The sequence below is a fragment of the Macaca nemestrina genome, chromosome 9 (genome assembly GCF_043159975.1).
Source record: "Macaca nemestrina isolate mMacNem1 chromosome 9, mMacNem.hap1, whole genome shotgun sequence".
NCBI classification, from domain to species: domain Eukaryota; kingdom Metazoa; phylum Chordata; class Mammalia; order Primates; family Cercopithecidae; genus Macaca; species Macaca nemestrina.
This window is the reverse complement of record NC_092133.1, coordinates 86,054,499-86,075,337: the sequence shown is the minus strand read 5'-3', so window position 1 is coordinate 86,075,337 and position 20,839 is coordinate 86,054,499. Positions and strand designations below refer to the sequence as shown.

General features: G+C 43.6%; 1 protein-coding gene across 8 annotated transcripts in view; it reads left to right on the top strand.

The window, feature by feature from the left end:
• LOC105486649 (V-set and transmembrane domain containing 4) overlaps nt 1-20,839 on the top strand; it is a 147,501-nt gene that overhangs the window by 25,862 nt on the left and 100,800 nt on the right. For 7 of the 8 annotated variants that reach the window (XR_011607913.1, XR_011607914.1, XR_011607915.1 and 4 more), the window contains exons 3-4: nt 4,496-4,564; nt 12,963-13,070. Coding sequence is in view for 5 of the 8 variants with exons in the window: in XM_071069971.1 (XP_070926072.1) it covers nt 4,496-4,564; nt 12,963-13,070 (177 nt within the window). In the remaining 3 variants the exon portion in view is untranslated. The remainder of the gene's footprint in view (nt 1-4,495; nt 4,565-12,962; nt 13,071-20,839) is intronic. The other variant, XM_071069974.1, reaches the window with a different exon arrangement.

Sequence of the window (20,839 nt, the reverse complement as noted above, 5' to 3'; positions counted from 1 at the left end):
GACCCTGTAGGACCACTGGCTCGTTCACCAGCTGACTGTCATGCGCTTGCTTTCCTCTTTGGGGGATTAGGCTGGGCACTCCTTTAACCACAAGCAACTGTCAGGAGAGCAGGACCTCCATTCCTCTGAGCTGGTATGTAGGAAGAGTCAGCAAATTGGTACAAGAGGCTGTTGTCATTTTCTTTCCAATTGTCTGGGAGTCCAGCTGGATCCCAAGGTGAGCCCAGTAGGGCAGAATGGGATAGATTGATTGACTCTTGCTTAAGGCTCCAGCCTTCTGATTGCTGAACTCATTGGAAACTGTTACAAAAATGCTGTTCCATCAAGAGATTTGCATTTTTACTTCCACAAGTCTTTGAGCAACATTAGTAATCTATGGTTGGAACATTTGCCACTTGTTCCTTAGTCTTGCAAATTTTTTTCTCAAAGCATTCCATCCTCTTCAAGCCCGTCTACCCTACTGGGGCCTCTTCCACTCTGCACTTGAAGGTTGACCAAGGTGAATTTATATTAGCTGCTCACAGCTGTGCTGAGGAGGGCAGCGTGTTTGTGGAGTCAGGAGACCTGCTGATTGTCCACTGCACAGCCCTTGCTGTTGGCCTGGCTGCATCTCACAGCTTTGTTTCCTTATAGTCTGTGGACTCAGACCCCTGGCTTGACAATGTATCAAATTCACTTTGAGATAGCATAGGATTAGCAGCTGCAACAAGATACTTATGGGAGAACCTTGGGAAAATTCCCGAAGCTCTGGCAGGGTCCGTGTAAAAATTTTTCTTTCTTGTAGGAACAAGTAAGATTAGGACTGGTGCTGCTAATCATCAGATGCCAAAGTTGCTGCACGGTCCTGTGAAAATATCTGCACTGCCAGGGAATGAGGAGCATCCAGTGATTCCCTGCATAGGGTTAGTTTAGAATCCCAGTTTGTTAGCTGTTTCAACACATGTGTCCATAAATAGATTAGGGAGAGCTTGTTGCTTTCTATCCTAAATAAGGGAAAGGGAACTGTAATTGGATTAAATCAAGGACCCACAATTTCTGACCCTGAAAGGTGCATAATAAATGACCCGAAGGCACCTGTTGGTTAGAATGGCAGCAGCTCATTCAAGCTGTAGAGATTTAGACGCAAGAACAGGGAACACTTTCTTGTTGGCCACTTGGACAATTGAAGAGTCACCCCCTGAGGCAAAGGACTGACAACAAAGGACCATTCTGAGGTTGGGGGGAGGGGTGGAGGTTAGAGCAGTGAATAAAACAGGTGAAAGTCCCTGTACTTAAGACAGCTAGTGTCCTTGTGGATATGGGCTCACTAGGTCTCAGGCACTGTTCTCAGCACTTCACACACATGAACCCCTTTATCCCCTGCATCTACTCTGACATGGGCATTTCTCATCATCCCCATTTTACAAATGGGTAAAATAAGGCACAGGAAAATTAAGTGACTTATCCAAGGACATACAACTAGCAAGTGGCAACTGAGTCTTTCAACCCTGTGAGCATGTGTGTGCCAAATTTTAAAAGGCATACGTTTCATCCAGGGGATCTGGGCTTAAAAACAGATTCTGATTCAGTAGATCCGGCATGGGGCCTGGCATTCTGCATTTCTGAGGAGCTCCCGGGTGACACTGACATTGCTGGCCCGTGGACCACATGTGTGATGGTAAGGGTCCAGGCCATGATGGGCATCCTTGGTCTCCTGGAAACCAAGCTCCTTGGAGATATATGTGTATTGTTCATCTCCATATTGTCTTCATCAGGACCTTCTTATCCTTATCTAGGCTTGATTAGCTGAAGCCATGGAAACCGAGCCAAGCTTTTTCAGGAGAGAAGCAGGCACAGTCTAAGGATGCAGAGCTCATGGAATGCAAGGAGAGTAAACACCATACGCCAGGCCTTGTGGGGCCTAGAGTGCCATTGAGCCTTTGGTCTTCATCTTTCCTCTGCTGTGTGGGTTCTAGTCTCTGCTCCATTCTGCTCACCTGTTTTCCAACATAACCACCCACAAAATCTACTGGCTCTTTCAATCTCAGGGCTCACAATAACCACATGCACTCTGTTTCTTATTTTAAGTGCTTGAAGGGGGAATCTGGCAGTCAGTAGATTACAGGGACTATGGGTATTGAGCAGGTCAGGGAGGTTGGGCATGATGGACAAATTGTCTGATATATCTTAGATCACATGCGAGGTCAGATATTCACTGAGAGCTCCTTCCTGGAGATCTAGGTTGCTTTCTTTGGGAGGAAGTCAGAAAAAAATAGATAATTCATATATTTTACCAAGCACCTATCAACTACCAGGCAATGTGCCCAGTGATAAGGATACAGAGGTAGAAGATATAGCCACCACTTTTTAAATAATTTAAGTTCTGATGGCAAAGGAGTTCTATGATCAAGGCAAACTCTCAGCAGAGCAAAGCCCTCCTTCTGAGAACAATTAGGGAAGCTGAAAATAAAATCTATCAGCACTTCTGCTTTCTGATTCACATATCTGCATTTCATAAATATATTTGTATTATATAATTACATAGTTATATATGTGCATATATATCCAGCTATCTTAATTGTTCTCTGAAGGACTAGATAGGTAATTAGATCACAGAGAAAAACAGCAAAGTGAGCCCAGTTGCTGGAGATGTTTAACTCTGAGAAACTCACTCTTACTTAAGCAGTGCTAGTTGAAAGAAGCTATGGAGAAACTGACAACCAGGATGTTTAGGAGGTGAGTGAGTTTTTGGCAATTCTTAACTCTAAGAAACTCACTCATACTTAAGCAGCGCTAGTTGACAGAAGCTATGCAGAAAGTGACAACCAGAATGTTTAGGAGGTGAGCTAGTTTTTGGCAATTCTAACAGTGAGATCAAAATTGGGAGGTTGTGGTAAATACCCCAGGATTTTTACTGGGGAACCCTGAAGGACCGAATGAACCCTGAGTAAGGGCAAACTAGAAATAGACCAGACTCTATAAAAACTGAAAGCCTCTCAACAGTTCAAACCCTGATTAGATTAAAGTGACCATTCCCCCTACTCTAACTTCCTATCAGGGAACCAAAATTTTATCTAGAGCCTCCATGATTTTCTATATACAATGTCTGGCATTCAGTTAGAAAAAAGTTATTAGGCATTCCAACAGACAAGACCCAAAGCAAAAACAGATAATAGAAAGGACTCTATGGGAAGTGCAAATATGAAAGTTTATCGGGCATAAACATTAAAATAATATGATTGATATGGTTACAGAATTAGATGAAAAGCTAGAGAAATTCATTAGAGAACTGAGATATCTACAAAAGAATTAAACAAATAATATAGAACTGAATAAAAATAATAAATGCAATTAAGAACTTAATAGAAGGGTTGTACAGAAGGTTAAACACAGATGAAGAGAAAATTCTTGATTTGGAAGTTATATCAATAGCAAATGTCCAGTGCAAGGCCCAGAGAGATAAAAGGAAGGAAAATTCAGAGTTGAAATCATGACAATAATAATACAAAAGTTTGTGGGAGAGGCAGTAAATTGAATTTAAGTTCTAGGCCATCTTTGCCATATTTCTTGCCTCTTGTATTGATTCTATCTCCATTCAATTCTGGTCCTAGATTCTCTGTCTAGAGCTCTTCATTGTGGTAACCCCTGAGCACATGCAGCTGTGTAAATTAATTAAACTTAAATAAAAGTAAAAATTCAGTTATATGTGGTAAGACTGGCTACGTTTCAAGTATTCAGTAGCCACATGTGTCCAGTGGCTGCTGTATTGGACAGTGCACATATAGAATGTTTCAATAACTTCACAAGGTTCTATTGAACAATAATCTTATTCCCTGATATTTTACATCATAGGTAAAGATCATTCTAGATCTTTACCTATGATGATGTTACCCCTGTGCATGGAACCTTTCCATGGCTCCAGACTCCTTTAATGCGATGTTCCAAGTTTCACACAGTGTAACTCAATTCTGTTTCCCTGCCTGTTGAAAGCAGGCAACGTGAATTCAGTGATCTACCATTACCTGAAAGAAGACAAAATGTTCTCACAATCAGATGCCTGTGGCTCTGTGGGACTGTCTTGCATGGAGAATGGTGCTCAGAGCACTAACTTTGAGTCATCCGATGACTTCAGGCTTCTCTATCCAGGCATACTGGGAGAAGTACGCTACATTTTAGAAAGACTCCCACTAAAATGGTAAAATAAATCATGTATTAATTCTTGGGTTTCCCATTGGGAACTTCTTATTCTTCAAGTCTATGGGGCAAGTGGGGCTTTTACTGAACTGCATCCTGAGCTTGCCATTTACTGGCTTTTAAACATGGACAACTTACTTCACCTCTCCTGTGCCCCGGGTTTCCCAGCTGTTAGATAAAGTCCTTGCACCCATCCCTAACATGTGAGTTTTGACAACTAAATGTGGTTTTGCAAATGTAGAAATGGCTTTATAAATGTAAGTGCCATGTGTACATGTGGCATTATTTTTTCATACTGTGCTGTTTCTTTTTTGTCTTTCAGTCATTTCCCTCAAAGCTTCTGAAGAGTCATCCTTTGAGAAAACGAAAGAGACTTGGGCATTTTTTGAAGGTAAAGCTTGTGTATTTCTTTATGATAAGATGCAGCCTCACTTTTAGACACTTTAGAAATAGAATATCAAGAAAGGATCCTAACTTCTTAGTTTTTAAGTTGTTTTCTTGGTCTAAACTTACTCAAAGTAAGATGGAAATCCCTGACAGTATCAGCCCACAGTTTTGAAAGAGTGGAAGTTAAAGCACCAGTCCACATAATTTTTGTTTGTTTTGTTTTGTTTTGCTCCAAAATTCCTACTCCCAGGTGGTATTAGGGAGGAATCCTCAAATGATATAAAAATGATAAGTACCTCTACTGTGACTGCATTTTATTTCAGGTTGCTTAAGGAATTTGGGGTTCTAGAGACAGTTTGCAATCCTTAACCAAGTAATTTTCAACCCATGCTAGAATCGCTCATGGAATGTTAAGAACACGAATGCCTGGACCACATCTCTAGAGATTCTGATTTACTTTGAAGTTGTTAAAAGCACCAGAAGATTGCAGCATGCAGCCAGGCTGAGAACCATGGCCTTGGAACAGTAGTTCCCAAAGTGTGATTGCAGACCAGCAGCATATGCATCACCTGGGAGCTTGTTCCAAATGCACATGGCTGTGCCCTGCCCCAACTTACAGAATCAGAAGCTCTAGGGATGGTGCCTAAGAAATCCGGGGTTTAACAAGACATCCAGGCAATTCTGATGCACATTCAGGTTTGGGCCTTAAGGCAGGGGTTGTCAACAGTGGGTGACTTTTGCTACTCCAGGGGACAGTTGCCAATGTCTGACTGTATCTTTGGTTGCCACAGCTGTTGGCGGTGCTCCTGGCATCAGTGATAGGGGCCAAGGATGAAGCCAATCCTACAATGCACAAGATAGTCTCCATGACAAAGAATTTTGCCTCCAAATATCCAGAGTGCTGAGGCTGGAAAACCCTGTCTTGGAGTAAGGAAAGTTCAGAGAAATTATTGTCATAAAGTGGGTGAGGATTATGATCATAAGAAATGGAAGAATACACTTTGTGAGTTCTCCAGCAGAGCCTTGGATCAGTGAAAGGCTGATTAATGTTCAAAGGTGGTCAGGAACTTTGTAAAGATTATGTCTGGTGACGGCACAGCATTTATTGATGAGGAATGATCTAGCCAAAAGGCTCTAAGGAGATGCACATGTCTCGGGGCCTCACCGTCACCTTTTGTTAACCCACTGTATGGTCTGACAGAAGGAGGGCCAGCCTTAGGGGAAAGGTACTTGCTTTCAAGCCCACCCCTTCCAATACCTAGTTATAAAGCAGTAGACTGAAACACATTCTGTCTTAGGAAAATGTAACTTTTATTGTGAACATCGTTTGCAAACCATAAGGTGTCACCCACATAGGCCTCTAGGATTAGTTGTTTAGTTTTGTAGTCATAAATATTTTGTTTATGAGATTGCACTCATGAGAATCCAACAATGATTCTTTGTATTTCCTGATGTTTCTCTGCATTTTTGTAGTTGCCTTTTTCTTTATTTGATGACTGTCTCCTAGTAAAAGAATCCCCATTTCCCCCACTCAGCCTCTCATTAAGAGAATGCCTACTCATTGACGAAAAGATGAAAATGACTTTACTTCTCATAGAGTGAAGCAGTAGTAAGGGCAAGATTTACCTTTCTCATTACTATTTAGTAAAATTGAGGCAACCCCATTGATGTTTTGCCCCATGTCTCTGGATCTGCTCTGTGACCAGGCACTGTGATGGGTTGGGGTATGGAGAGGGCCTGGCTGTGGCAAGTGTAGATCACTAGGGATGTGACAGCTGGACCCTATATATCATCAGATGCATCAGAATCTCCCAGGGGGACTTCGGGCTCCAGCCTCTGAGGTTCTGGTTATAACATTAGGAAGGGATCAGAGAACTTTCAGGGCCACAGATGATTCCTATGCAAGTGGTCTGAGGACCATACTTTGAAAATACTGTGGTGCAAAAACAAGACCATATATTTGGAAAGATTGTGGCATTTAGACCCAACATACCCCACAGCATAATCAGCATTTCTAAAATCCTTTGTGCAATTAACAATATCTCATAATTCATGTGCAGCTATATAATATCAGGGTTACTCCCGACCTAACTCTCTACATGAAATCTGTAGCCCAGTATGTGCTCTCTTCTCAACAGAATCAGGCCTCACCAAAAGCAGAACTGGCATTCTCACTATGTGTAGCGCCTGCCTCAGAGCAGCTGTTTACAGAGCAATCTTTTCCTATGATTTCGGCAGCAGCAGCATCTCCATGCTTTGCTTTTTTAAACCCAGCTGTAGCTTTGGCAAGGTTAGAGGCACAGTTGAAACTCCCTGGCGCATGATCCCAGGCCTTTTGCCCTTTTGTTCCTGGACGGGAGAGCTACAGTAGGGGTTGTGGATGGATATCCATCCTCCTGGGGCTTAGTTCGTCCTGGCTGTGAGCCCACTGCACAAAAGAGGCATTGATTGTCAGGCCTCTTTGTGAGATTCTGGAGTGAGTTAAAATCCTTTGGGGCTATCACTCAGGTGTTTCACCTTGAGCAAGATGGTATTACAGGCTGGATTAAAAAATAGAAGTACAGAGCCTTCTGTCTCAAACTGTCATCTCCTGACTTTCCCATTTGCCCTGAAAATGTACAAGACTGAAACTGACTTTCTTGATTCAGAAGTCAGGGGGAGAATGGGGTTCCTGGACTCTGCTGAGGGGCACTGGGGTCACTCTTTTTCAAAGGAGCACTGAATACCCCTGCCGGGATCAGGGTTGCTGGGCAACAGGTGCCATCTGCCTGGCCCTGGCTTGGTGGGACTGTTTGGGAGGGCGGGAGCTGGCACACTGACATTGTGCACCCCAGTCTTGGCCTCTCTCTGCATGGGCAGCTGCTCCAGCCTGCCAGCCCTGCCATCTGCTTCAGGGAGGCCTGGGCATTTTCTGCATAGCAGCTTGCAGTTGAGTCTCAAAATGGCAGTGATGCCTTTGGAAGTTCAATGGCAAAAGACAAAACTGTAAATGATTTCAGAGAAAGGGAATATAGCATGATTTTTAGAATTATTGTGGGTGTGCAGGTATATGTGGTATTTTTTTTCTTTTTCTTTTCCTTTTTTTTGGAGATGGAGTTTTGCTGTTGTTGCCCAGGCTGGAGTGCAATGGCACGATTTCGGCTCACTGCAACCTCCACCTCCTGGGTTCAAGCAGTTCTTCTGCCTCAGCCTCCCGAGTAGCTGGGATTACAGGCATGTGCCTGGCTAATTTTTGTGTTTTTAGTACAAAAATTTGTACTAATTTGTTTCACCACGTTGACCAGGCTGGTCTCGAACTCCCGACCCAGGTGATCTGCCTGCCTTGGCCTCCCAAAGTGCTGGGATTACAGTCATGAGCCACCATGCCCGACCATATGTGGTATTTTTAAAGTGAACTCCAGATTTGATTAATTGCAGATATTTTGTTAAACTCAAGCCTTTGTTGAAAGGTCTGGCTTCAACCTTTCAACAAGCATTATTTGGCCTAGTCTGAGTTTTAAAACTTTTGAGCCAACATTTTATATAGAGATTTTTACATAGAAAGGTAAAGGATGAATTGGAAGATCTGGCACCACTGGGCGGGCATTCCAGCCTGAGAGCAGTGCTCTGGAGCTGAGTACGGAAGGGCTTTGCATTAGCTGACATGGCAGGAAGGCGACTGCAGTCGTAGGAGTTTGTGACCCTGGCTTCAATGGCTCAGAGTTTAATGTTGTTTGCAGAGAACACCCAGGGAGGGGGTTTTTCATGTTTTGAGTGGACACAGCAGGGTGCTTGTCTTTATGCAACAAAAGGAATGCTTGTAACAGAAGGAGAAAAAAAATCCAACATAGGCATACTGGTTGCTGCTCAATCAAGGGGAAGTCAGGTGGTCTTTCTGAGCTTTTCTTCTTCTGCAAGGCAACACTTTTTATAGCTCTGTAGCTTCAAGAACAAAACAGAGAGTGGCTATGACCGGTCCTGTGTGTGTGGGGAGCCACACGCAGGCAGGAGGTGCCCGCTGGAGGGTGTCCATAACTGGAGGCCTATGTGTTTGGCGGCCAGCTGAGCCTTCTGGAGTAGCCAGATGTTTTCTGATTCTGTAGCTCTGGCTGCCTGTGGGGAGCCCCCTTTGAGCCATGTTGAGGAAGCTGTGATCTGAAACTGTAGCTTGGGCCTTTTGAAGCCCCTCACCTCCTGCCAGGGTGGAGTGGGCCCCAGATGTCTGCAGCATGCTGTTAGGGACGCTTGGGGAGAGATGCCTGCCGCGGTTCTCACGTGCAACCTTGTCCCTCCTGGGTTCCTGCCGTCCTGAAGTGAAGGAAAGAGCTCAGATGAACAGGTGAGCTTGTGGATCAGCTGCTGTGCTCCATATCATGGAAGCTTTATAAGACTAAAGGCAAGTTTTCCTGCCTTTGGGTCTGGGGACCACATTTGCATAGTCCCTTCCAGGCAGATGCTGTGTTCACCTGCCTGAGGTTCTGTCTGCCTGGTAACATGACTGTGTTGTTCACCATCCTCTCCTGCCAGCAAGGGCTCTGCTATCTTGTTCTGGAGTAGTTTGCTCACCAGTGTGGAAAGGCAGGACTGGCCGTGGGTTTGCTGTGTTGTGGCCATCCTGTGCCCTGGGATCCTGCGACAAATCCTGGCCTGTGAACTTTGCTCTGTCCCCGAGTTCGTCATGAAGTGTCTTGTCCAGAATCCAAGAGTCCTGTTGCTGAGTTTCACACTGTTTAAATGGATGCTGCAGCCTCTCTCCTAACTCTGACCCCTCACGGAGTTCTCCACCCTATTAATCTACAGAGCCCACACCTCAGAGACACAGGCATTTACTAGAAAGGCAGCTTTGATTTTTAGATATGTGAGAGCTTTCTCAAGCTCCTCACATCCCATCAGCTTCTGGACCTCTCTAACCTGACTCTGCCCCCACAGGCCTACTGACAGGGCTTTCCTCCAAGACTTTCCCAGTAGCTTCCTAGGGGCAAAACCCAGTGGATGTTTTCCAGCAATTGACGCTATTAAGTCATCCTTCTTACAGTGCTTTCTTCTGGGCTTCCAGAACTCTCGCCTCAGCCCTCCTCTGCATCCATGACTAGCTCTGATCCTTTGTAGGAGACTTCCTTCCACACACCTGCCCCTCTCCCTTAAATATTAGTGCAGATGCACCCTTCACCTGCTACCTTGCCCTAAGGCACTTTCTACTTATTTTATTTTTAGTCCAGACATCTAAATTGCCAAGAGCAGAAATCTATTCAAACTAGCTTATGCAAAAATGCTGACTGCCTTAAGAACACGGGAAGATCTCATGGACTCCAGGGGCAGAGGTTGTGCTGGGCCTCCCTGGGGCCCAGGCCAGGGAGGGGAGAGTCAAAAGGAACCTGAATGTCTGATTCCATTTCATACCTCCTTCCCTCTCATTAACCATAAGCCTGACCTGCTTCTCCAGGCTCTCCCTGGGAGCCAGCCACCTGCTACTACTCCCAGTAGGCTTGGTTTTTCAGCTTAAGCACTTAACTGTTTCTTCATGCCCCAAGGGCTTTACAAATGTGCTTTTCTGTTGACTCAGCTATTCCACTTCTAGGAACTTAATCTTGAGAACGTATTGTGAGAGTTGTACTAAGGTTTAAGTTCATGAGTGCTCACCATAGAATTATTTATGATGGGGAACAGGTAGAAACACTTTGAGTAGCCAATAGTAAGAGGTTGTTAAATCACTGCTGATATATTAATATGATAAACTTTTATCATATTTTTCAAAATGATTCTGAATCCTTTTTGAAAATAGTTTATTGAGAAAATGAGATAAATTGAAAAAAAAGATGTGAAAGTATATGATCTCAATTTTAAAAGGTATGCATATTCATCATAAAGTATACCAAATATTTATTAATAGTAGTTATCTCAGGGTGACAGGATGGCTGATGACTTTTTTTCTATGTTTTTTTGTATTTTTTGTTATTTTAAATACAACTCAGTGCAGAACTCTAGTCCTCTTGGAAGCTTCTCTCAGCCTTCTGAGGCTGGGCTGGGTCCCCTCTGAGTGTTCCTGGTATTGGACACACGTTCTTATTGTTACACTTACTAAGTGGTCCTCTATTTCTTGAAGTGAAAGACTGTGTGTGTGCATTTTTATCTTTCTTGTACTCAGGAAAGTACTATGATTGATAGTAAATATCTGTTGGTTGTAGAAATTTAAGTCAACAGAGAAACATTTTTGCTAAGTTCAAACATTTGCTAAGTTCAAATAAATATCTGTGTCATTTTTCTTCAAAGATGGTTAGAATAATGTTTTGGCTTCCCTTTTCACTTTCTGAGCAGCTTGGCATTGTATTGATCAGATTAGTGATAAAGTTGATTATTAAAGTTTAAGAAATATAAGTATATGTAGCTGGGCACTGAGGCTCACGCCTGTAATTTTAGCAACTCAGGAGGCTGAGGCAGGAAGGTCCCCTGAGCCCAGTAGTTCAAGGCTACAGTGAGCAGTGAGCTGTGCATCACTGCACTCCACCCTGGGTGATGGAGTGAGACCTTATTTCTAAAAGAGATGTATGTACGTGAACATGGTTTAACTGTTGAGATTTATACAACTTTTTATTTTGAAATTGTTGTAGATTAACATCCATTTCTGGCTAGGCATGGCATCTATAATCCCAGCACTTTGGGAGGCAGAGGTGGGTGGATCACCTGAGGTCAGGAGTTCAAGACCAACCTGGCCAACATGGTGAAACCCTGTCTCTACCGAAAATACAAAAATTAGCTGGGTGTGGTGGCGTGGACCTGTGGCCCCAGCTACTCAGGAGGCTGAGGCTGGAGAATTGCTTCAACCTGGGAGGAGGAGGTTGCAGTGAGCCGAAATCATGCCACTGTGCTCCAGCCTGGGCCACAGAGCAAGAAAGAAAAAATCAATTTCTAAAAAATCATACACAGAGATCCCTTGTACAAGTTTGTGTCCTTTACCTAATGTCTCCCAATGATAGCATTTTGCAAAACCGTAAAACAGTATCACAAACAGGATATTAACATCCATATAGTCAAGATACAGTCATTATTAGTGGCCCTTGTAGCCAAACCCATTTTCCTCCTACCACCACCCCCTTCTTAACTTCTGGCAACCACTCATCTGTTCTCTATTTCTATAATTTTGTCATACCAAGAATGTTACATTGATGAAATCATACAGTATTTAACCTTTTGGGATCTTTTTTCCTCTCAGCATACTTCTCTGGAGATTCATCCAGGTTGGTGTGTGTGTCAGTAGTTTGTTCTTTTTATTGCTGAGGATGCTGTGGTGTGGATGTACCACACTTTGTTTAACTATTTACTTGCTGAAGGATATCTGGGCTGTTTCCAGTTTTTGGCTACCCGACATACATGTACAGTTTTCCATGTGAGCTTAAGCTGTCATTTTTCTGGGACAAATGCAAGGAATGCAATTTCTGGGTTGAATGGTTGTTATAGGTGTCTCCTTTGAGAAAGTGTCAAGCTCTATTATAGAGTGGCTGGGCTGCTCTACATTCCCACCAGCCATGTCTGAGTGACCCAGTTTATCTGTATCCTTGCCAGCATTTGGGGGTGTCGCTGTTTTTTATTTTAGTCACCCTGAAAGGCACGAGGGATATTTTATTGTAGTTGCATTTTGCATTTCTCTAATGGCAATAGAAGTCAAACGTTTTCTCATGGGATTGTTTGCCACCTGTACATTCTCTTTAGTGAAATGTCTGTAAGTTTTTTTTTTGTTTTTTTGTTTTTTTTTTTTTCATTTTTCTAACAGGATTGTGTGTTTTTTGCTGTTGAGTTTGAAAGTTCTTTAGAGTCTGGATACCAGTCCTTTGTTGGATATGTGGTTTACAAAAATTTTCTCCCAGTCTGTTTGACTTTTTATCCTCTTCATATTGTTGTTTACAGAACGTAAGTTTTTAATTTTGGTAAAGTCAAGTATAGTATATCAAGTTTTACTAATATAGACGCTACCTCTGGTGTCAAGTCTAAGAACTTTGTCTATTCTTAGATCCCAAAGATTTTTCTTGTGGGTTTTTTCTAAAGTCTTCTAGCTTACATTTTATGTTTGGGTTTGTGGTTCATGTTGAGTTAATTTTTGAATAAAAGGTGAGGTTTGTGTTAGTTTTACTTTCTGCCAGTGGAAGTCCCATTGACCCAGCACCATTGATTGAAGAAACTGTCCTTCCGCCATTGAATTACTTTTGCACTTATGTCAAAAATCAACTGAGCATGCCTGTGTGGGTCTATTTCTGGGCTCTCTGTTCTGTTGCATTGATCTGTGTCTGTCTTTGCACCAATACCACACTACCTTGATGACTGTAGCACTGGGATTTCAAACATTCCAATTCTGATTGTTCTCTTGCCAGCGCACTTCTCCTGCTGCGGCCCTCGGGAGGCTGACTCCTGTGTCTGTCCTTGCCTTTCAGATATCTACGTGTATGCTGTCCTTGTGTGCTGCGTGGGGATCCTCAGCATTCTGCTCTTCATGCTGGTCATCGTCTGGCAGTCTGTGTTTAACAAGCGGAAATCCAGAGGTAAGAAAACAGATAAGGTCATGTCTGGGATGGGAGCACACCCTGACCACAGACGGGCGGAAGATGCTAGGCAAAGTACCACCTTGGTGGAAAAGTGCATTGTGAGTCAGGGATTATTTATCTGTGATTGTGGGCAAAGTGAGCAAGCTGTGTTTCCCTTGGACTCTGCTAAAATACACTGTGGCCATCATTGACATCATTGAATTTCCCGTTTCTTGGTTTCTGAGGCCCCTTCCTGCTGTCAATCTCCCTGAAGAGTCTGTGGTGTCAGATGAGCCTAGAGTTGGATTTTGACTCTGCCGTTTGAGGCTGAGGTTTGGGGCAAGTTCCTGAGCCATTCTGAACGTGAGTTTCCTCATTTATGAAAGGGGATTGACACCCGCTTCTCTCGGTGGAATGTTCTTATGAGCGTTCACTTTCAGGCAGGTGGCACTTGGGAAGTCTTCCCCATTCTTTCCCTGACCGGTCTGAGAGTCCCCTTCCGTCTCCTTTCACTTTGGTGTCCCTGTTTCCCTGCACTCTGCCCTCAGCCCCTTCCTGCCTTCTGCCTTGCTTCTCAGGAAAGCGTAGTTCTCCTGACTCTTGTATCTCTATGAACACTGCCTGCTTTCTCGAGAGTCCCTGCTGCTCCTCAAGCCCCGATTTCACTTGCCCAGCACCTCCTGTTGGAGGTCTCCTTTGAGAGCCTCTCCCTGTATCCCGCTTCAGAATCTCCAAAACAGCTGGGGACACTGTGACTCCCAGAGATGACCAGGGTAAGAGCCGAGCTCTGGAATTGCACCAACTCCAGTTCCAGTGGCTCCCTCACTTACAGGCTGACAACCTCCCTCTATGCCTGCCTTCCTCATCTGCGACATGGAGGACGCAGGAGTGCAACAGTCTCAGGCTCATGGTGAGGACCAAGTTACCAAAAGAAAGATGCTAAAACCCATAACACAGGCTCCAGCAAATGTCCTGCTTTTATGTTGACATACGGCTCTAACTACACACAATAATTGTCAATATTAGCTTAAGGTCATAGAGCTTGGAAATGTTAGATTCAGTGGTCACGGCTTGAGGGGCCACTCCAACAGTGACTCTGTGCAGCACTAATGCAGGGTGTGGGCAAGGCTAAGGGACAATGAGGGAGGTGACACATACAACGACAAGTACCCATGGGATGCTGTTTCCATCCTAGACCTTAAGGGATAAGGGGAGGGGAGATTCCTGGAATGGACCATGCAATAGCTGCAGCTTTGGGAGAGGTGTCGCCATCAGGGGCCTGCAGAGAGGAACTCAGCTCCTGACAAACCAGGAGGCAGCTGGGAGGGAGCCAGGATGGTACACTTCTCACGCCCTCTCCCCTGCCCACTTGGATCTGCTGCTATCGCCCTTGGTGCCACCCACCAGAAGCCAGGGGGCCGGGAGCAGGAAGGTGCCTTCAGGGCTGAGCAGGGTGGACAAAGGTGGACGGGGATCCAGAGGACAGTGGAGAACTCCAGCACACTCAGCAATCGGCGATGGGGCAGTGGCTGTAGCATGGATGTCTTTCCTCTGGAGCCTGTGCTCTCCCACCAGCCTCTGCATGTGTCTCTGTGCTGTCCTTCAAAGCCAGCTCCAGGGCCTTCCCCTAAATCCCTCATCAGTGGCAACGCAGCCTTTTTTCCTGTTCTCAACCCCTGAATACTCTTGTGAGCTTGTGGCATGTTGCACTTGTGCCTTGGCATGGGCCTCCCTTCCGGAGGACAGTGTGTGAGGCAGGCACCACACATTCAATTCATTCTCCTGGAATTTGGCTCAGGACAGATGCTCAGCACATGGTGGACAAATGGGTTTATTTCCCACCTGCCTTGCTCCCAACTGTTGGAGGGTGGAAGCCACATAGGCAGTTTCCAAGCTGGGTATGCTCTGAAGGCACTTTTGCCTGGGTTCAGGAGCATGATCGAGAGTCTTCATGGGCTACAGGCCCTGCTAGGCCCTAGACAGGGTCAGGGAAACAAAGCAAAGCCAAGAAGGGCACGCTGCGACATGTGGGAGCACCTGGCATCCTCCTCCAGGCCTCACAGAGAGGCTTCAGAGAAGGGGGATCCCAACTGCCTCATCCCCACTGAAGTGGGCCTCAGATGGTCCCATGTGTACCTGTGCACAGTGCCTGAAAGCCCTCCCCAAACCCTAGCTGTCCAGAGCATTGTCTGAGCACCCGTTATGGGCCAGGAACCTCATGTGGCCTCTCCATGTGCTTATGTGACCCTGGATGAGAGCCACACCACACTTACCTGACAGCACAGCTGAGGAGCTTGAGAAGGCCCTGAAACCAGGGAGTGGTAGGGTGAAGTTGGGCCCCAGTCTCTCAACTGTTGGAGTGTGGAAGCCACATGGGCAGTTTCCAAGCTGGGTTCCCAAGCCTCCCATGTTTCTAGTCAAGAAAACCTTAGCTATTAGGGGGCTGACCTTGCCAGGGGAATTTTTCTTTAGCCTTCCATGGGAGTTGTTGCTGAGGCTCTTCCAAGATAGCTCTAGTTGGTGCCTGCAGCTCCCAGGAGTTTGGTTTTGGTTGATTGCAACTCCCATTGGCAGACCCAGTAGCCTTGGCAGGGCAGGTCTTGCCCTATGCACCTCTAGGACCAGGCATCTTTCAACTCACTGTGGGGCTCAGGATGGAGGACCATGCATGATGGGCCTGGGTAGTCTCCTTCAGCTGGGCCCAGGAGTCTTAGAACAGCCCTTCCCAAAACTTCAGGAGCAGACCGTTCACCTGGGAACCTGCTCAAATGCAGATTCTGATTCAGGGTGTTTGGGGCAGGCCTGCAATCCTGCATTTCCAGCCAGCTCTGCTGCTGGTGTGAGGCCATGTTTGGAGTAGCAAAGCCTTAGAGCTGTTCTTCTTACCTCTATCCCACCAAGCATCCTGCTATTACAACATGTATTTTGGAATGATCTCTACTATTTTAAAATGAAATTCATAGATGAGCTATACTATCTGTACCCCCTCAAATCAACTTAATGCTTTATAATTAAAGGAGAAATAAGAGGAAAGTAATTTATAACACACTGAGACAAATTCTAGTATTACACCTCTTCTTTTAATCAGTGTGAATTTCAGAGAAGATAATAATCCTTTATATTTGATGCTTGAAATAAATGCTAGATAAGCACCTGTCTGTATATGCGAAGACAACATGCAGGGGACAGGGGTCAGCATAGACAGACACAGATGGGCCCTAATATCCAGGAGAGGCACTGCCCATGGTGACGGGATTCCTAACATCCCAACTGTTGGTAGGGTTTTTAATGAAAAAAGACACTCTTCGGCCAATTTGCAAACCCTTTAAACATTCATTGTGCATTAACATGGAGAAAATACATACCTCGTGTTTCTATGTAAATTGGACTTAGCTTCCAGGCTCTCATGAACAGGTTTCCTCTTTTCTTCTTCTTCTTTTTTTATTATACTTTAAGTTCTAGGGTACATGTGCATAACGTGCAGGTTTGTTACATATGTATACTTGTGCCATGTTGGTGTGCTGCACCCATCAACTCGTCAGCACCCATCAACTTGTCATTTACATCAGGTATAACTCCCAATGCAATCCCTCCCCCCTGCCCCCTCCCCGTGATAGGCCCCGGTGTGTGATGTTCCCCTTCCCGAGTACAAGTGATCCCATTATTCAGTTCCCACCTATGAGTGAGAACATGCAGTGTTTGGTTTTCTGTTCTTGCGATAGTTTGCTGAGAATGATGGTTTCCAGCTGCATCCAGGTCCCTACAAAGGACACAAACTCATCCTTTTTCATGGCTGCATAGTATTCCATGGTGTATATGTGCCACATTTTCTTAATCCAGTCTGTCACTGATGGACATTTGGGTTGATTCCAAGTCTTTGCTATTGTGAATAGTGCCGCAATAAACATACGTGTGCATGTGTCTTTATAGCAGCATGATTTATAATCCTTTGGGTATATACCCAGTAATGGGATGGCTGGGTCATATGGTACTTCTAGTTCTAGATCCTTGAGGAATCGCCATACTGTTTTCCATAATGGTTGAACTAGTTTACAATCCCACCAACAGTGTAAAAGTGTTCCTATTTCTCCACATCCTCTCCAGCACCTGTTGTTTCCTGACTTTTTAATGATTGCCATTCTAACTGGTGTGAGATGGTATCTCATTGTGGTTTTGATGTGCATTTCTCTGATGGCCAGTGATGATAAGCATTTTTTCATGTGTCTGTTGGCTGTATGAATGTACTCTTTTGAGAAATGTCTATTCATATCCTTTGCCCACTTTTTGATGGGGTTGTTTGTTTTTTTCTTGTAAATTTGTTTGAGTTCTTTGTAGGTTCTGGATATTAGCCCTTTGTCTGATGACTAGATTGCAAAAACTTTCTCCCGTTCTGTAGGTTGCCTGTTCACTCTGATGGTAGTTTCTTTTGCTGTGCAGAAGCTCTTTAGTTTAAATAGATCCCATTTGTCAATTTTGGCTTTTGTTGCTGTTGCTTTTGGTGTTTTAGACATGAAGTCCTTGCCCATGCCTATGTCCTGAATGGTATTACCTAGGTTTTCTTCTAGGGTTTTTATGGTATTAGGTCTAATATTTAAGTTTCTAATCCATCTTGAATTAATTTTCGTATAAGGAGTAAGGAAAGGATCCAGTTTCAGCTTTCTACTTATGGCTAGCCAATTATCCCAGCACCATTTATTAAATAGGGAATCCTTTCCCCATTTCTTGTTTTTCTCAGGTTTATCAAAGATCAGATGGCTGTACATGTGTGGTATTATTTCTGAGGACTCTGTTCTGTTCCATTGGTCTATATCTCTGTTTTGGTACCAGTACCATGCTGTTTTGGTTACTGTAGCCTTGTAGTATAGTTTGAAGTCAGGTAGCATGATGCCTCCAGCTTTGTTCTTTTGACTTAGGATTGTCTTGGAGATGCGGGCTCTTTTTTGGTTCCATATGAACTTTAAAGCAGTTTTTTCCAATTCTGTGAAGAAACTCATTGGTAGCTTGATGGGGATGGCATTGAATCTATAAATTACCTTGGGCAGTATGGCCATTTTCACGATATTGATTCTTCCTATCCATGAGCATGGTATGTTCTTCCATTTGTTTATGTCCTCTTTTATTTCACTGAGCAGTGGTTTGTAGTTCTCCTTGAAGAGGTCCTTTACATCCCTTGTAAGTTGGATTCCTAGGTATTTTATTCTCTTTGAAGCAATCGTGAATGAAAGTTCATTGATGATTTGGCTCTCTGTTTGTCTGTTACTGGTGTATAAGAATGCTTGTGATTTTTGCACATTAATTTTGTATCCTGAAACTTTGCTGAAGTTGCTTATCAGTTTAAGGAGATTTTGGGCTGAGACAGTGGGGTTTTCTAAATATACAATCATGTCATCTGCAAACATGGACAATTTGACTTCTTCTTTTCCTAACTGAATACCCTTGATTTCTTTCTCTTGCCTGATTGCCCTAGCCAGAACTTCCAACACTATGTTGAATAGGAGTGGTGAGAGAGGGCATCCCTGTCTTGTGCCAGTTTTCAAAGGGAATTTTTCCAGTTTTTGCCCATTCAGTATGATATTGGCTGTCAGTTTGTCATAAATAGCCCTTATGATTCTGAGATACATTCCATCAATACCGAATTTATTGAGAGTTTTTAGCATGAAGGGCTGTTGAATTTTGTCAAAGGCCTTTTCTGCATCTATTGAGATAATCATGTGGTTTTTGTCTTTGGTTCTGTGTATATGCTGGATTATGTTTATTGATTTGCGTATGTTGAACCAGCCTTGCATCCCAGGGATGAAGCCAACTTGATCATGGTGGATAAACTTTTTGATGTGCTGCTGGATCCGGTTTGCCAGTATTTTATTGAGGATTTTTGCATCGATGTTCATCAGGGATATTGGTCTAAAATTCTCTTTTTTTGTTGTGTCTCTGCCAGGCTTTGGTATCAGGATGATGTTGGCCTCATAAAATGAGTTAGGGAGGATTCCCTCTTTTTCTATTGATTGGAATAGTTTCAGAAGGAATGGTACCAGCTCCTCCTTGTACCTCTGGTAGAATTCAGCTGTGAATCCATCTGGTCCTGGACTTTTTTTGGTTGGTAGGCTATTAATTATTGCCTCAATTTCAGAGCCTGCTATTGGTCTATTCAGGGATTCAGCTTCTTCCTGGTTTAGTCTTGGGAGAGTGTAAGTGTCCAGGAAATTATCCATTTCTTCTAGATTTTCTAGTTTATTTGTGTAGAGGTGTTTATAGCATTCTCTGATGGTAGTTTGTATTTCTGTGGGGTCAGTGGTGATATCCCCTTTATCATTTTTTATTGCGTCTATTTGATTCTTCTCTCTTTTCTTCTTTATTAGTCTTGCTAGCGGTCTATCAATTTTGTTGATCTTTTCAAAAAACCAACTCCTGGATTCATTGATTTTTTGGAGGGTTTTTTGTGTCTCTATCTCCTTCAGTTCTGCTCTGATCTTAGTTATTTCTTGCTTTCTGCTAGCTTTTGAATGTGTTTGCTCTTGCTTCTCTAGTTCTTTTAATTGTGATGTTAGGGTGTCAATTTTAGATCTTTCCAGCTTTCTCTTGTGGGCGTTTAGTGCTATAAATTTCCCTCTACACACTGCTTTAAATGTGTCCCAGAGATTCTGGTATGTTGTATCTTTGTTCTCATTGGTTTCAAAGAACATCTTTATTTCTGCCTTCATTTTGTTGTGTACCCAGTAGTCATTCAGGAGCAGGTTATTCAGTTTCCATGTAGTTGAGTGGTTTTGATTGAGTTTCTTAGTCCTGAGTTCTAGTTTGATTGCACTGTGGTCTGAGAGACAGTTTGTTATAATTTCTGTTCTTGTACATTTGCTGAGGAGTGCTTTACTTCCAATTATGTGGTCTATTTTGGAATAAGTGTGATGTGGTGCTGAGAAGAATGTATATTCTGTTGATTTGGGGTGGAGAGTTCTGTAGATGTCTATTAGGTCTGCTTGCTGCAGAGATGAGTTCAGTTCCTGGATATCCTTGTTAACTTTCTGTCTCGTTGATCTGTCTAATGTTGACAGTGGGGTGTTGAAGTCTCCCATTATTATTGTATGGGAGTCTAAGTCTCTTTGTAAGTCTCTAAGACTTGCTTTATGAATCTGGGTGCTCCTGTATTGGGTGCATATATATTTAGGATAGTTAGCTCTTCCTGTTGAATTGATCCCTTTACCATTATGTAACGGCCTTCTTTGTCTCTTTTGATCTTTGATGGTTTAAAGTCTGTTTTATCAGAGACTAGTATTGCAACCCCTGCTTTTTTTGTTCTCCATTTGCTTGGTAGATCTTCCTCCATCCCTTTATTTTGAGCCTATGTATGTCTCTGCATGTGAGATGGGTCTCCTGAATACAGCAGACTGATGGGTCTTGACTCTTTATCCAGTTTGCCAGTCTGTGTCTTTTAATTGGAGCATTTAGTCCATTTACATTTAAGGTTAATATTGTTATGTGTGAACTTGATCCTGCCATTATGATATTAACTGGTTATTTTGCTCATTAGTTGATGCAGTTTCTTCCTAGTCTCGATGGTCTTACATTTTGGCATGTTTTTGCAATGGCTGGTACCGGTTGTTCCTTTCCATGTTTAGTGCTTCCTTCAGGGTCTCTTGTAAGGCAGGCCTGGTGGTGACAAAATCTCTAAGCATTTGCTTATCTGTGAAGGATTTTATTTCTCCTTCACTTACGAAACTTAGTTTGGCTGGATATGAAATTCTGGGTTGAAAATTCTTTTCTTTAAGAATGTTGAATATTGGCCCCCACTCTCT